General features: G+C 50.5%; 1 protein-coding gene across 1 annotated transcript in view; it reads right to left on the bottom strand.

Annotated features, from left to right (window-relative positions):
- The window catches only part of LOC8033311 (fatty acid synthase), an 80430-nt gene that overhangs the window by 23219 nt on the left and 43832 nt on the right, over nucleotides 1-13379 (bottom strand). Inside the window, exons 10-17 of the mRNA XM_040221177.3 lie at nucleotides 12716-12905; nucleotides 10710-10939; nucleotides 9360-9593; nucleotides 7401-7631; nucleotides 5920-6136; nucleotides 4075-4329; nucleotides 3644-3817; nucleotides 602-1826 (exon numbers count right to left, since the gene is read on the bottom strand). Of these exons, the coding sequence (XP_040077111.1) occupies nucleotides 602-1826; nucleotides 3644-3817; nucleotides 4075-4329; nucleotides 5920-6136; nucleotides 7401-7631; nucleotides 9360-9593; nucleotides 10710-10939; nucleotides 12716-12905 (2756 nt within the window). The remainder of the gene's footprint in view (nucleotides 1-601; nucleotides 1827-3643; nucleotides 3818-4074; nucleotides 4330-5919; nucleotides 6137-7400; nucleotides 7632-9359; nucleotides 9594-10709; nucleotides 10940-12715; nucleotides 12906-13379) is intronic.

Genomic DNA, 13379 nt, shown 5'->3' with positions numbered 1-13379 from the left:
TGCCATGGTTCAGTACACTGTTCTTAGGTACACTTTGTTTAGGACCATGACACTAGGTCCAAGACTGCTAGGTCCAAGACAGCTAGGTCAAAGACAGCTAGGTCAAAGACAGCTAGGTCAAAGACAGCTAGGTCAAAGACAGCTAGGTCAAAGACAGCTAGGTCCAATGTAGAGGTCGAAGACAAGTCAAAGACAGATCAAAGACAGTTGGGTTCACAATGGTTGGTTAGAAGACCGTTGGGTACACAGTGGTTAGGTACGTTACGGATAAGTACACTACCCAACCCATCGTGAACATGACGTCCATACCACATCCATACCTTTTTTTTGCAGATTACTTATACAGACTAGTGTCATGTACCAAACTGTATAAGCTGTGTTTGAGCCCCATTGTAGCATGTTTTGAAGGTAGAAATCTCAATGACATTGTTATGCTTGTGTCAAAGAAACAGGAGACTTCCAACCTAACTGCCAGCTAACACTGTGGAACTCCAACAGCGCTGGAGCTACCCGTCTGTGGAACTCCAACGCTCAACCGAAACCCCTCTCGGAAGTTTGCACACTGCCGGAACTGTTTGCTTCTGCAACGTGGACTGCCCACCTGATGTGGTCCCCTCCAGTCTCCTGCCTGAGGCAGTTGGTGAGCCCGACGACCCCGCTGGTGCCCACGTCCTCAGCCACCAGCCAGATATTCTCACCCGCTGGCCTCTCCTGGTACTCAGTTGCCTTGGCTTTGATCTCTTCCACCCAGCCAAGCCCGCCGTTTCCAACCCGGATCACTGCCTGTTTGTCTACACCAGCCGGCGTGGCCGGCCTCTTCCTGAACAGCAGGAGCGCGGACACATTGTTGGATCGGAGGCCCACGAGCCGGAAGCCACGCTCCCTGAAGGCAGCCTCGACAGAGTCTCGAGAGTGTACCCGGAGTGGAACCTTGCCCACAGTTGACAGGAACATCTCGGCGGGCGTGAGTGCAGTCCGCAGGGACAGCAGAACAAAGCCGCCCTCCCTCGACTGAGCCGCAAGCGCATCCGTGAGTGCCTCCAGCGCCTTGCTGCCGACTGCGTCACGGGCTACCAGGAGGTCGGCCTCGGGAAGGGCGGTCTTCGACGGAGACGCCACGTCCCAGGCAACCTTCTTGGCGTCTTCCGGAACTTGCTCTTCCGTAAAGACATCCGGTTGCGGATGTGCGATCGTCAGGTCCGTCTTGAGGAGGATGTGGGACAGTGCAAGGATGGCGGATACCCGGGGCGCCAGGAGCGAGGGGCCCGCATCCGCGGCCATCTCGAGGACTTTCAGCTTCTTGACACTGGTGTTCTCGACGACCACATCCAGGAGGTGCCGCAGCGGGTCCTCCTCCAGGAGGGCCGTGTTGAGGAGGTCCCTCTCGAGGTCCTCCTTGTGGGCCGCCAGGGCCGACTGGACCGTGGCCACCAGGGAGCCCGCCGAGCTCTTGGACTCGTTCTGGACGCTGGCCAGGACGCGCAACAGGCCATGGTTCTCGGCCGGGCTCTCCAGGTACTTGTGGAGGACCTGCTCGGGCGCCTCGCGGAACCCGTTCATCACGTCCGAGATCTGAGCCTTGTTCTTGCCACATGACTCGAGCACGCGGCGGGCGACGCCGCAGCAGACCTCGACATACTCGCGGACCGCGGCCTCGCGCTGGCGGCCGGCTGACTCGTCGTCCAGGTAGGGCACGAACTGGTACTCCTCGAGGAACGGCTCTTGCTGCACGCCTCGGCGGGGCGCCACATTGGCCTTGAGGCCCTTCATGACCACGCCGCCGGCGCGGCAGACATTGAGGTACTTCTCGTAGACCACGTCCACTCCTGCGCGAGAAGCGTGAAAAGGGGAGGTCTTCACTACTTTGCAAAAAGATACATCGAAAAAATTTATAGTTCCTTAGAGGAGCTGTACACCCTAATGTTGTAGGAGAGAATGTACACAGTGCAACACTGTTTCTCAAGGTAGTGATCGCCATTATTTTTGCTTTTCTTTTACAGTAAAACCTCGTTAATTCAACCCCCGCTAATTCGGATAATTTGAACTGCCGATCCGGTCCCGTCAAACGTATGTATTAGTCAATGGCAGGAAACGCTCATTAATTCGGAGGGAACGCGTTGCGCTATGGTTAATTTGGACGAATTCGGCAGGTGGCACTAGCTACGGCCCGTTCCAAAGGGTATGACCGCTATCCATCTGAGGTGCACACGTGGTTTTTCCGATTTTCCCATGGTTCTTCGCTTTTCCGGTTCTCCGTGTTTCGCACCAGTTTTGCTCTGGATTGCCGTGCTTCAGCGCGCTACACTCCTAGCATGGAAGCGGCAGAAGCGTAGCTGCAACGGAAAAAGGGTAGCACAAGTGACCGACGACCGGAATGGCAAAATCGCGACACGCGGGGCTATTGTTCCCGAGCGCGCCAATAGCGAGAGTGACAGTCACGTTTCATGCTTCAATGCGGGGATCCTAAAGCCCGCCATTTTAACAGCTATCTCATCCCTCAGTTTTTCGCCGGCCACCCCCGCGTTGAAAAATGCAACGTGTCTGGCACTCTCGCTATCGGCGCGCTCGGGAAAAATAGCGCCAGGTGTCGCGATTTTGCTGCTCTGGTCTTTGGTCAGTTGTGCTACTCGTTTTCCGTTGCAGCTGTACTAGGCTAAGAATTTAGCGATGAAAGTGTAAATACTGAGGACCTTGAAGGACGGCATCTCTCAACAAGTGATGGAAAGTTATGACGTCAAGAGAAGCAGCTTGGCCATGTACGTGAAAATTGAGGCCGATATCCTATGGGCTTTCAACAGTGAGAAGTTTAACGCGAGAAGAAAGCGGCCTTGGAAGGTGGTGCACCCGAAACTGGAAGAGGCCTTGCTGTGCTATATTTTCCGTGCACGGGATGCGTAGCTCCGACAGTGCGAGTGCGGTGGAGCACTCGGCCGCACTAAGGAAGGTTGCCGTCTCCGCCCAAGTGTCGTGCAGAAAGCAGGCGGTAATAACAGATCTCTTCTCAAAATAGAGGTATGTCACAGGGAAACATTTTCGTGCAGTTTTCTTTGTTCTTTCGATATTTCGACTTTCGGATAATTCGGACATTTTTGCCGGTCCCATGAGATCCGAATTAACGAGGTTTCACTGTAGAAAGAAAGAGCAGATATAAAGTACTATTGTCGTGAAAGGTTCGGTTTTGGAGCACTAACCTACGTGGTAAAATTAGGTGCCTACAAAGAGCCTTAGAAGTAAAATTTGAAATAGCACGGATCTTGTGCTTGGGCCAATGGTATTGCGAAGCGTATATATATTGAACTGGCTGGAGCTTGCCCCCCCCCCTCCAGTATACCTGATTTAGGCCAGAGTAGGACACCTGCGTGTTATTCTCCAACATTTGGTGCAAGGCACATGGTGTCGCACCAAGCTGCACCGAGGGGTTGCACCAAGCGACTAGCCTTGAATAATATATAGCACGAAGGACAGACAAGGACAAGAACACAAAGACGAGACTAGCCACTAGTCCCGTCTTTGTGTTCTCGTTCTTGTCGGTCCTTTGCGCTATTTGTTGTTCATAATGCTCATCCAATTAGCCCACTTTAGCATTTTAGTAAAGCTGCCGGTGTTGCACCCAGCTACGTCGGTTTCGTGCTGAGCCACCCACCTTTGTCTCCCGCTGTGCTGACAGCCCTGGCATGGACTGCTGGGTCCACCCTGCACGAGTGGATCCTGACGGGCAGGTTGAGAGAGCGCATGGGGTTGCCGAGAATGCTGAACTGCAGCATGGTGTCCATGAAGGTCACCCAGTTGTCCTCCCACTTGAGTTTGCCGTAGGGGTCTGCACCGACGGGCACACAATTGCATTCGATCAACAGAATGGTAGAGGCCACCATTTTAAAGAAGATTCGCAAAATTCCAACGAAGCTTCTAGTCTCAAAGGCGTGCAAGTGTGCTCTGTCGTAAGACATCGCGAGATTTCATAATGTGCTCGGTCGTAAGAGGTCGCAAGTGTGTGAACCAGTCTTAACAATTACCTCGAACCGGATAAGTGCGGTGCCCGCTAGTGGCAGGAAATGAGTGCCCACTCCGACTTACGCTGGATGTCGGCCTTCAAGATGCCCTGGAAGCTTCCGGAGTACTCGTAGCCCCGGAGGCGCAGCTCCTTGTAGATGTCTTCGGCGTCGAGGTCAAAGGTCACCGTCTCCGGGGGCTCGGAGGGCGCCTCGTGGTCCAGGAGCTTCTGCCCGACCTCGGCCAAGTAGACGCGGCCACTCGCGGCCACCGCCCCGGCCTCGCACACCTCGAACTCGCCCGACACGCGCATCACGTTCACCATGAAGCGCACCGGGCCTGCACGTCGGCAAAAGAAACATGCGAGGTGTTAAAAAGAAATACATAATTGGTTGCAGTACTTGAATTAGGGTCACCATGGACACCACAAATCATTGAGTGTTGAGAAACGTTGTGCATACCTTTTCATTTAGGCTTTAATACTTTGATTATTGAACAGTGTTGCTCAAATTGTTCAGAGTGCGGATTCTTGTCTTTTTTTATTATTTATTTTATTTTTTATATAGTTGGGTTTTGGCGAATTGCCGAGTGACAAATTATATGTACTTTGCTCGAACATCCCTGTCACGCCGATGCTGAGGGGGCGGAGCAGTGCGACAGATAATTCACCAAGCCGTCTAGCACGTTTTTGTTTTTCGTCGAATTAAAACCGCTCAATTAAAATGGGTATAAATCGTATCATTTACGGTGCAAGATGTGTACACGTGCGTGGACACCACACGCATTGCAGCTGCCAGATAAAGTCTTCTCCCTGCCTTGGTCGTAAGCGGCACCACTTCGGTCGGCCGTTTCCTGGGTGGGCCACATCATGCAGAACTTGCCACTGGCCCTACACGTGTTGCTTACAAACTGCTCTGTCAAAGACCCGTTTCATGCCTCAGCACCAGCAAGAGCTGTTGAATGTTCTTGCTGAACTTATGCATGCGTCGAAGCGGAGAAACTTCTCCTTTCTCCACAATTCCGTTGTCTGGACGGTAGACATTTCAAGCATAAGCTGTTCAAGCACGTGCCAATAAGGGGTATTTGCTGGACACCATATTTGAGGGTGCAGTTCAGAGCGCATGCTCAGAAAGAGCTCACAGCTAGTAATAGGCTGCTAAGACTGGCAATCTTGATGGTGCGGAATGCACGTTGCACAAGAACTGTGGAAGCTTGCCGTGAGCACGCGCTCAGAAGTCTCACATACAGCTATAGTCGCCAGTGAATACTCCCTATAGGACTATTGGGTGGATTGTGTCAATGAATTTGCCGTACCATGTGTCCTCAGCTAATGAGTCTCTTGCACCAATCAGACCATCATATGCAGAATTACAATGTAAGAAAAACGGGAACATTTTTTTTCAATGCCACACTGGAATTAACCATGCGACGTGCAAAATAGGACGAGCTGAGTCAGACAGGACAGAACGATGCAAACAACCCAATTTCCACGAGCACCAAAGTTTTGAAAATCCTAATTGCAACTTCTAAATATAGCAAAATATTGATTTCACCAATATAAGAACCCTTTCTAACAAATACATAGCATATCACTCTAAATCGCGAAATCAGGTGCCTGCAAAATTTTCCTGAAACCCACTGTTCTCGAAGTTTGTGAAATAATAGGCCCTTGAAAATAAAGTTTAGTGACCAAGCCATCCAGGACAGGCCGGAGAGTGCCACAGTTGAATTCTGCTGCAACGAAATTGACGGGAAATGCAAAACGGAAAGCTGATTTTACATCTGTTTCGTTCCAACACTCTTCGCGGCATCCGCGCATAAAAAGGCACAGGATGAAAGCTTACGAACGTCGACCGGCACATATTTCGGCGGAGATTTCGAGCCGAAAGCGGCGATGCAATGCGGCGTTGCATCGAGGCGTGGACGTACCGCTCTTGGGAAGGATGGTGGCCCTGTGCAGGGTGACGTCCTCGAAGACGACGGGCACCTGGTTGTAAGGCTTGCCCGACCGTTTCGCCAGGGACTTCCAGGCCAGCACCATGTACCCCGTGGCTGGGAACAGCACCCGCCCGTCGATCTGGTGCCCCGCCAAGTAGGCGTCGTTCTCCCCGGCCTCCAGGTCAAACTCCGCCACTTCCTCAGAAACCTGTGGGACGGGAAAGACAAAATCAATTTCAACCCGCGAGCGAAATCTACGTGACACAATTCGAGAAAACGGCTGCCGAATTGCGGCCGGTCGGAAGGAGACGGATTCATTTGGAAGGGACCGAGTACGCTGCGCAGCCTTGGGGCCACTTACAAGAGGGCAGACTGGTGCATTCCATTGGGTAGTCTTGGCATACTTGCCATTTGCGCACAGTTTCTCATTTTTCGTGCGCATCATTCTTTCCTTGTGGGCTTTACAAACTTCCAACACTGTTACAAATGACCACTTCTCAAAGACAGTAATACATACATTAGATCACTCGGATATTACAATACTTTCACTATAGGAAATGCAGTTCCAGGTCTGTTTCATAGGCAGTGCCAGTCTGTTCTTTCACCACAACAAACTGCCTTAACATTGGTGTGGACGGCCAGACTTGGCTGGCCTAGTTCGCCAAACGACGATCCTGCATCCAGTGGTGCAGAATCGTCGACGTTACCTCGCATTGTCTGCTCCAAGCTCTCCACAGACAGAACCGCACACCTAAATATATTTCTGCCAAGCTACCGACCCACGAGCTACGCAGCCTTGACACGCCCCACAAAGCCGGCCGACCACCGAAAACTCATTTTTCGACTAGCTGTTTGCCTTCGTGCAGGCAGCAAGCCTTCCCTGTACATATAATTCTTTATTCCTCTATGTCTCTCGCTCCATCCTCCCCGCACAACCATTTCATGACTACGACAGGGTGCCTACGAAATTGATTCCCTCGAATTATGCGACTTTACCGGGTTTTTTGACGAGTATTTCGATAAAACCCCAGAAGATGGGGTTTCGACGGCTGTTCGAACCGTTCCTATTTATTCCTGCGAGTCGGGTAATGGCTGAAACTGCACGATGTTACCTCGGGCACTGTTGCAAGGCGCAAAGGTCATCCGTGCCACTGCAAGCCACACCGTCCCACTTTGTTGCGCGTCGCTGCGCTGCCTACGTCGGTTATTTTTCCCGAATTAACCAAGTTCTGGACGATTACTTTGCCAATTCCCAGACTTTTCCAGATGCTTCAAAATTCCCTGACAATTCCAGGTTTTCCAGGTTAAATAGACACCCTACACAGCTGAGCAAAACAGCAGCTCCTTTAATTTTCACATAACTAAAACGTTTCGACAACAACAGGAAGCACAGGCGCTTGGTTGCAACCAGACGCAAGTGCATAGACCGGCCTTTCCCCGGCGGCCCCAGCAGGCATCGCAGCCACGCTCACCTGTGCCGAGGTGGAGAAGTCGTTGTAGGTGACCACGGACCAGGACTGCGAGTGGTCCCAGCTGACCAGGTGGGCCACGTTGGGCGTACCCCTGGGCACGGGCCACGGCACCCGTGGGAACAGGGGCTCCAACTGCAGTGGCACCCCGTGGGCGTGCAGCTTGCCCAGCGAGGTCAGGAAAAAGGCCGGCACATCCGGCACGTCCCGCTTCATCAGCCCCAGGCAGGTCGCCTGCAGAACATGCAAGCGGGCAAGGTGACCTCTCTGCCGCCTCAATCGTGCGCCGACATTGTTACGTCTTTATTCTGGGAGTACAATGACCGGAACAAGTGCAATTGTACCCTGCCAGAAAAAAGTGTGGGACGTGCACCGCATAAAAGCTGGTTCGCACACTTGCGACTGTCTACGACCGAGTGCGTTACGCCCTCTTCGAATCTCTCGCGACAAGACAGCACACTGGCACCATCTATAGGGCAGCCGTAAAACACTCGAAATTTCTGGTTTTACACTCTTTTTTTGTTGTGGGCTCGAAAAACTTTTGACAATGTTATATACGACCATATCTCAGTATGTACATTTGATCGCGAAAACACTGCAAAATCTTTGTTCTAGTAAAATGCAGCTGCAGGGTCGCCTCATAGATGCTGCCAGCGTGTTCCCTTGTATTAACATATCGCAAGAGGTCTCAATGCACTCTGTCGTAAGCAGTCGCAGCCGAGTAAACTAGCCATGTTATTTCTTTTCTGGATGCTCCTGAGCAAAAACGTTTCTCATTATTGTGAATTGACAGAAATTAACATAGATGTACCGTATTTGCACGAATATAACGCGAGTTTTTTTCCGAAATTACGTGCTCCAAAACGCAGCTCGCGTTATATTCGGAATCGAGTTCAGCCACGAGGCACGCGAGTCTGGAGAAAGGGGAAAAAGCCAGAGGAGAAAGCCATCCCTCTGGCTCAATGCAAAATATCCGGTGGGAAAAGAAGTGGGTGTGTGGAAGGGAATTTATTAGCTATTGGGCCACGTGAAGGGGCGAATAGAAAACATAAAAAAGGATTTTTATCGTTTTTGTGTTTGTACAACGCGCGCACGCCGCAAAAACTCAGCGCGCGCGCCATGCAGGCGCTGGCCAATTCGAGCCAAGCCAAGCCGGGCCAAGTCAAGTCAACACAAGTCAAGCCAAGACCACCAACCGCATTTACGCAATCGTGCAACACGAGGCATTTGTTTATGCAGAGGGACCAGAACTAGAAGTGTGATCGTGTAGCGAATTCAGCAGTCTTTTTTCTGCTGCGCATTGTTTAGTTTCTGCTCCAGAGTGATCTGGTGTTTGTGTGTTGGTGCTTCTGCTTCGTGCCTTGTTTGGATTGTGGGCTGCCGAGGAGCTCGCACCGAAGAAAAAGGAACTACCACACAAGCAGGTGCCGTGCTGCTGCTTATCTGCGTAGTCGCAAAGTGGATTGTAAACGGAAGGACCTGAGCAGTGAGGATGACTGCAGTCGAAACATGAACTGATATTTCTTCTATTTCCATTGACTTTTCACATCTGCTATGCCCCCGAGTGCGAGAAATTGAGGCAGCCTCGGTTCGCGTTATAATAGTAATAATATTTTTTTTCTTTTGGAGGGCATCAAAACCTGCCCTCGCGTTATATTCGTGGTCGCGTTATATTCGTGCAAATACGGTATTCACATCTCTATCAATGCAAATGTATTCACGCTTCTATCGATGTGAATACATTGATAGAAATAACAGAGAATGTGCAGGTGAGCCGGTGAGCTTTCCACATCTTAAACACCCGAGACATCTTAGGAAAAAAAAAAGTGGACACCACACACGCAGGTCTGTTGTTCAATATTGTGTTTCCAAGTCTGGGGTGTTCAATATCCAGCAAATACAATGCTTGGATTCTAAAAGAAAGACGGGCAGACGTCTCGTAGATTAAGGAAAGAATCTTACCTCCGGTCCCAGGGCCCGTCGCAGGATGGCCTGCAGCAGGCAGTGTGGCGCAATCTCGACCACAATGGCATTTTTCGGCACGTGCTCCAGGGCCTCTCGGAAGAGGACGGGCGAGAGCAGGTTGTTTACGTGGTAGACCGCCGAGCACTTCTGGGCCAGTGGCTCCCCCCAGCGGCTCTGCGGCACTGACGAGCTGATCCAGCGCTCCGTACGGGGGCGGGCTTCGGGCACCACCTAAAAGGGGGTGGGCAGCGTCAACGTCGAGGCGACGACCGTCACGCTTGAGGCGGTGCAAGCGGGTGCCGCGCGTGGCAGAACGGCGCAAGGTTGAAAAGCGTGCCAGTCGGTTCGCCCCTTTTTTTATTTGGCCACAAACTCGGTGACACAGTCTATTTGATAGCCCCGGCACACTGCCGATTGGTGCACATTTCATTTTTTTTTTAAGCACAATTTTTTTCACCATAAGGGTAAATTATGTCTGCCGGTGCTCTAAGCAACCATTTTGCCGAGACAGGGCACAGATTTTCATTTTTGTGAACACTGCACAACTTGAATTTGGTTGAAAATTCCGGAATTGTTTGAGACTTATTTCTACACCAGTGCCACCATGTTTCAATTCGCACGAGAAAGAATGATTAGCCTGATGCAGGTTAACCCCTTGACAGCCAAACCTTTTCCCCGGTGCGCATCTCATGCCACGGTGTTTCCTGCACGCTGGATGCAGACTTCAGTGCAAGTAACACAGTAGCACGAAAATATATTTGTAGGAAATAAGGAGACGTTTTCCAGTCTATTTTCTGTTCCCTCTACCTTTTGAGATTTCTCCTCTACTCCAGTCTTTGGTTAATTCAAGGCAGTAGCATGCTTTATAAAACATACTCACTTATCAATTAAGCGCTTATTTATTGGCACGGCATTAATTGATATCTGCGTGCCTCCAACCGAGGACAATTTTCTTGCGTTGTTCTTTTAGAGACAAAGCAAAATGGTACCTCGACCTCGCAACCTGAGGGCACTCTTTTTGGACTACCACTCGGCTTTAAGGAGGAAGTTGCAGTTCGTTCAGAAGCGCGAACTGCAACTTCCTCATTTTCACATTATTCAGATTCAGAATTAATTTCTAATTTATAGATCTCTGCGTGTTTACCATGGAGTGCGAGGCTGAACGGCAAAGATTCACCGTTCTGAAATAACCAACGAACAATCTGAAACAGAAGTTGCCTAAACCGATTTCCGCTTGCCAAAAAGAGGGGATACCTTGACACAAAAAAAAAATTAAACCAGGTAACGAGAACATTCGGGCACGGTAGCGGGTGTGCGTGGGAGCGCGCAAAAGAAAGCGGGCCCCACCTTCTCGAGGGCCTCCTGCAGGGCCGGCCCAATGGGCTGCATGTAGCGGCTGTGGAAGGCCACGTTCAGACTGTTCACCTCCCGGGCAAACACGTTCTCCGCCTTGAGCTGTGCCACCAGCTCCGCCACCGCCTCGGCCGGACCGGACACAGTCACGGAGTCCTCCGCGTTGTGGCAGGCCGGGATCACTCCGTTGCGGCAACGCTGCTTCGCCTGCTCCCAGGTCAGGCCTGGGGGAGGCCGGAAAGAGGTCTTTCCGGTTAAGGCAAGAGATCGCTGGTTGTGCCCGGTACGGCTCCGTAGAGATAACAATCATTGATTGACAACGTTACCTCAACATCACAACCTCCGTTCGCCAAACACAACAACGTCGTCAGCAGAGCATTCGGTAGTCTGGGGCTACGCGCAATAGTGTGACGCCAATAGACCACGAGGTCCATACTTGCGTTAGGACAGCTCACACCTAGCAGTTACTATCGTTTGAATTGCTCCCCATTTCCACAATGTTGTCTTTCTCAGAGACGTTGCACTGCAAGAGTGCGATGCCATTTTCTAGCGATTTTTGTACGAAACATTCTACAGCACGCAGGTTTTCACTAACATGACGGTGCGATCCGGTAACATCGACAAAACAGCTTCCGAATATTTGCCTATTGCCTTTACCGTAGTCGCCAGACTGCCGTAGCTCGAACGTTAATGAATTGATGGCATCAGAAGGGCTTTGCTTTCAAGTGCTTTCTCGGCTGTGAAGAGTAGCTCGATTGAATCTCAAGCTGGAATTCCTTTTGCAAAAATAATTTTTTCTTCAGAAAATATGTCTTGAAAGTTTCCGCTTTGCTGCTGTCATGCACGTTTTCAACAAGTTGCATTAATGATTCTATTAAACTATTTTGCGATTGATTGCAGTTAAAGACATTGAGACGAGAAAGATGACTCAGAATACACAAATGCAATCAACTAGCCCCACCTAAGATCTGTTCAATCTGGAGCTTCACACTTCAAGGTCAACAAATGTGAAAATAGTCAAGTTCATTTTTCGAATTCGGGGAAAAATTGGATTCAACCTGCTTTTTGTACAGCATGCTTGGGGCGAAAATATCGAGAAATATTGGGTTTTACCCGAAAACGAAGGTTTCTAAATACAGACAACATTCTAGGGGACGAACTAGATAAATATGTGCATTTTTTTCTCGTCGGACCACTCACATTATGAATGCTTTTCGAGGGAACAGAGGCGTCCATAGTAACTACTAAAGAGCAGTGTTGCACAAATATTCATAATTTCTAATAGTAGTTTCAAATAGCGCACTATTCAATATTTGCTTGGATACAAACTGGTATATTCATACTTTTGGAAGTGTTGATCGCATTGAGTTAACCCCGTCAAGCGCACTTTGCCTCGAGCACCTGCACACTGCAAGGAAGCAATCCCTGTCGCATTTCTGCAATGCACAGGTGCTTGGTGAGAAGTGCACTCGGTGGGGCAATCCTAGCGCGATAGTGCGAGGGTATATGTTCGACAGCATGTCTCAACAACCTACGCTCAGCATTTGCACTTGTTTCATTGTTTCTTCAACAAATTTCGTATTGAAGAAAGAATATTTGCAAGTAGCAAGCAGATTTGAAAACCCCCTCGATTAGGATAGCTGCAACAATGGTGTTGTTGACGTATGTCACCATTCACAAATATAGCTATATACTAATATTAACCGAGCTTAAAAGTGGATGAGTGGAAGGTTGGGAACAACCTTCGTGGGTTCAGCTGAATTTTTGTTTGTGCACGGTAGTGAAAGGCTCGGGAAAGACTATTCGTCATTTCACTAGAAAAATTCAGCCAAAACCACTTCTCACTTCAAACTCAAAATCCACTATTTACACATTACATATGAGACATCACTGTATTTAGACTTGAGGGAGTTCCCAGCAGCCTCGACAACACACAGAAACCCCACGTTCGGACGGGACAACCGGCGGACAAAGACTTGCGAAGAGAAGAGAAGACTGACCGACGGCAGCCATGGCCCCCTTGGGCAGGTTGCCCAGCTCGACGCAGCGCCCCCTCCAGTAGGCGCACAGCACCGTCTGCTCGGCCGTGAAGCCCCCGTCGGCAAAGGCACAGCCAATCTCTCCCACCGAGTGACCCACGATGCCGTCCGGCTCCACCCCCGCTGCCTTCAGCATGGACACCAGCGCCACCTGCGGGAAAGCGCAACGTTCCCCGTCTTGCCAACCACGCCCAACAAGACTGAAAACAGATGCATGCAGCTCACAGAGGTAACGCATAATTATCTAGAGGGAAAGGAGCCACATACTTCGGTCGCTTCGGAACAGAGGCGTCTGTGGTTGCAGCGGGCGCACATTGCTGGCGACGCTTCAGTGTAAACGAAGCGGTGGCGAAACACCACATGCAAGGTCCGTACCTGGTAGTGTTCAGGCTTTACTATTGTACAAAAACACTGGCACCGTGTATTGTACAAAAACAAATAGAGATGACGAGCAGTCTAACAGCTCGCCGTGGCAAAACAAAAGCACCTAACCCATCGTCTTCTTTCTTCACATTTCCGCCAATCACTCTTTCTCTCGGGACCACAGATATCGGCGCTTATGATTTGTCATGTTCTGCATCCCTCTTACCCACCCGGTGCAGCTGTACACCGGCAAGGGGAGAAT

The sequence above is a fragment of the Ixodes scapularis genome, unplaced genomic scaffold (assembly GCF_016920785.2).
Source record: "Ixodes scapularis isolate PalLabHiFi unplaced genomic scaffold, ASM1692078v2 PGA_scaffold6__148_contigs__length_123643588, whole genome shotgun sequence".
In the NCBI taxonomy this organism is placed as follows: Eukaryota; Metazoa; Arthropoda; class Arachnida; order Ixodida; family Ixodidae; genus Ixodes; species Ixodes scapularis.
This window is presented reverse-complemented; position numbering and strand designations above follow the sequence as displayed.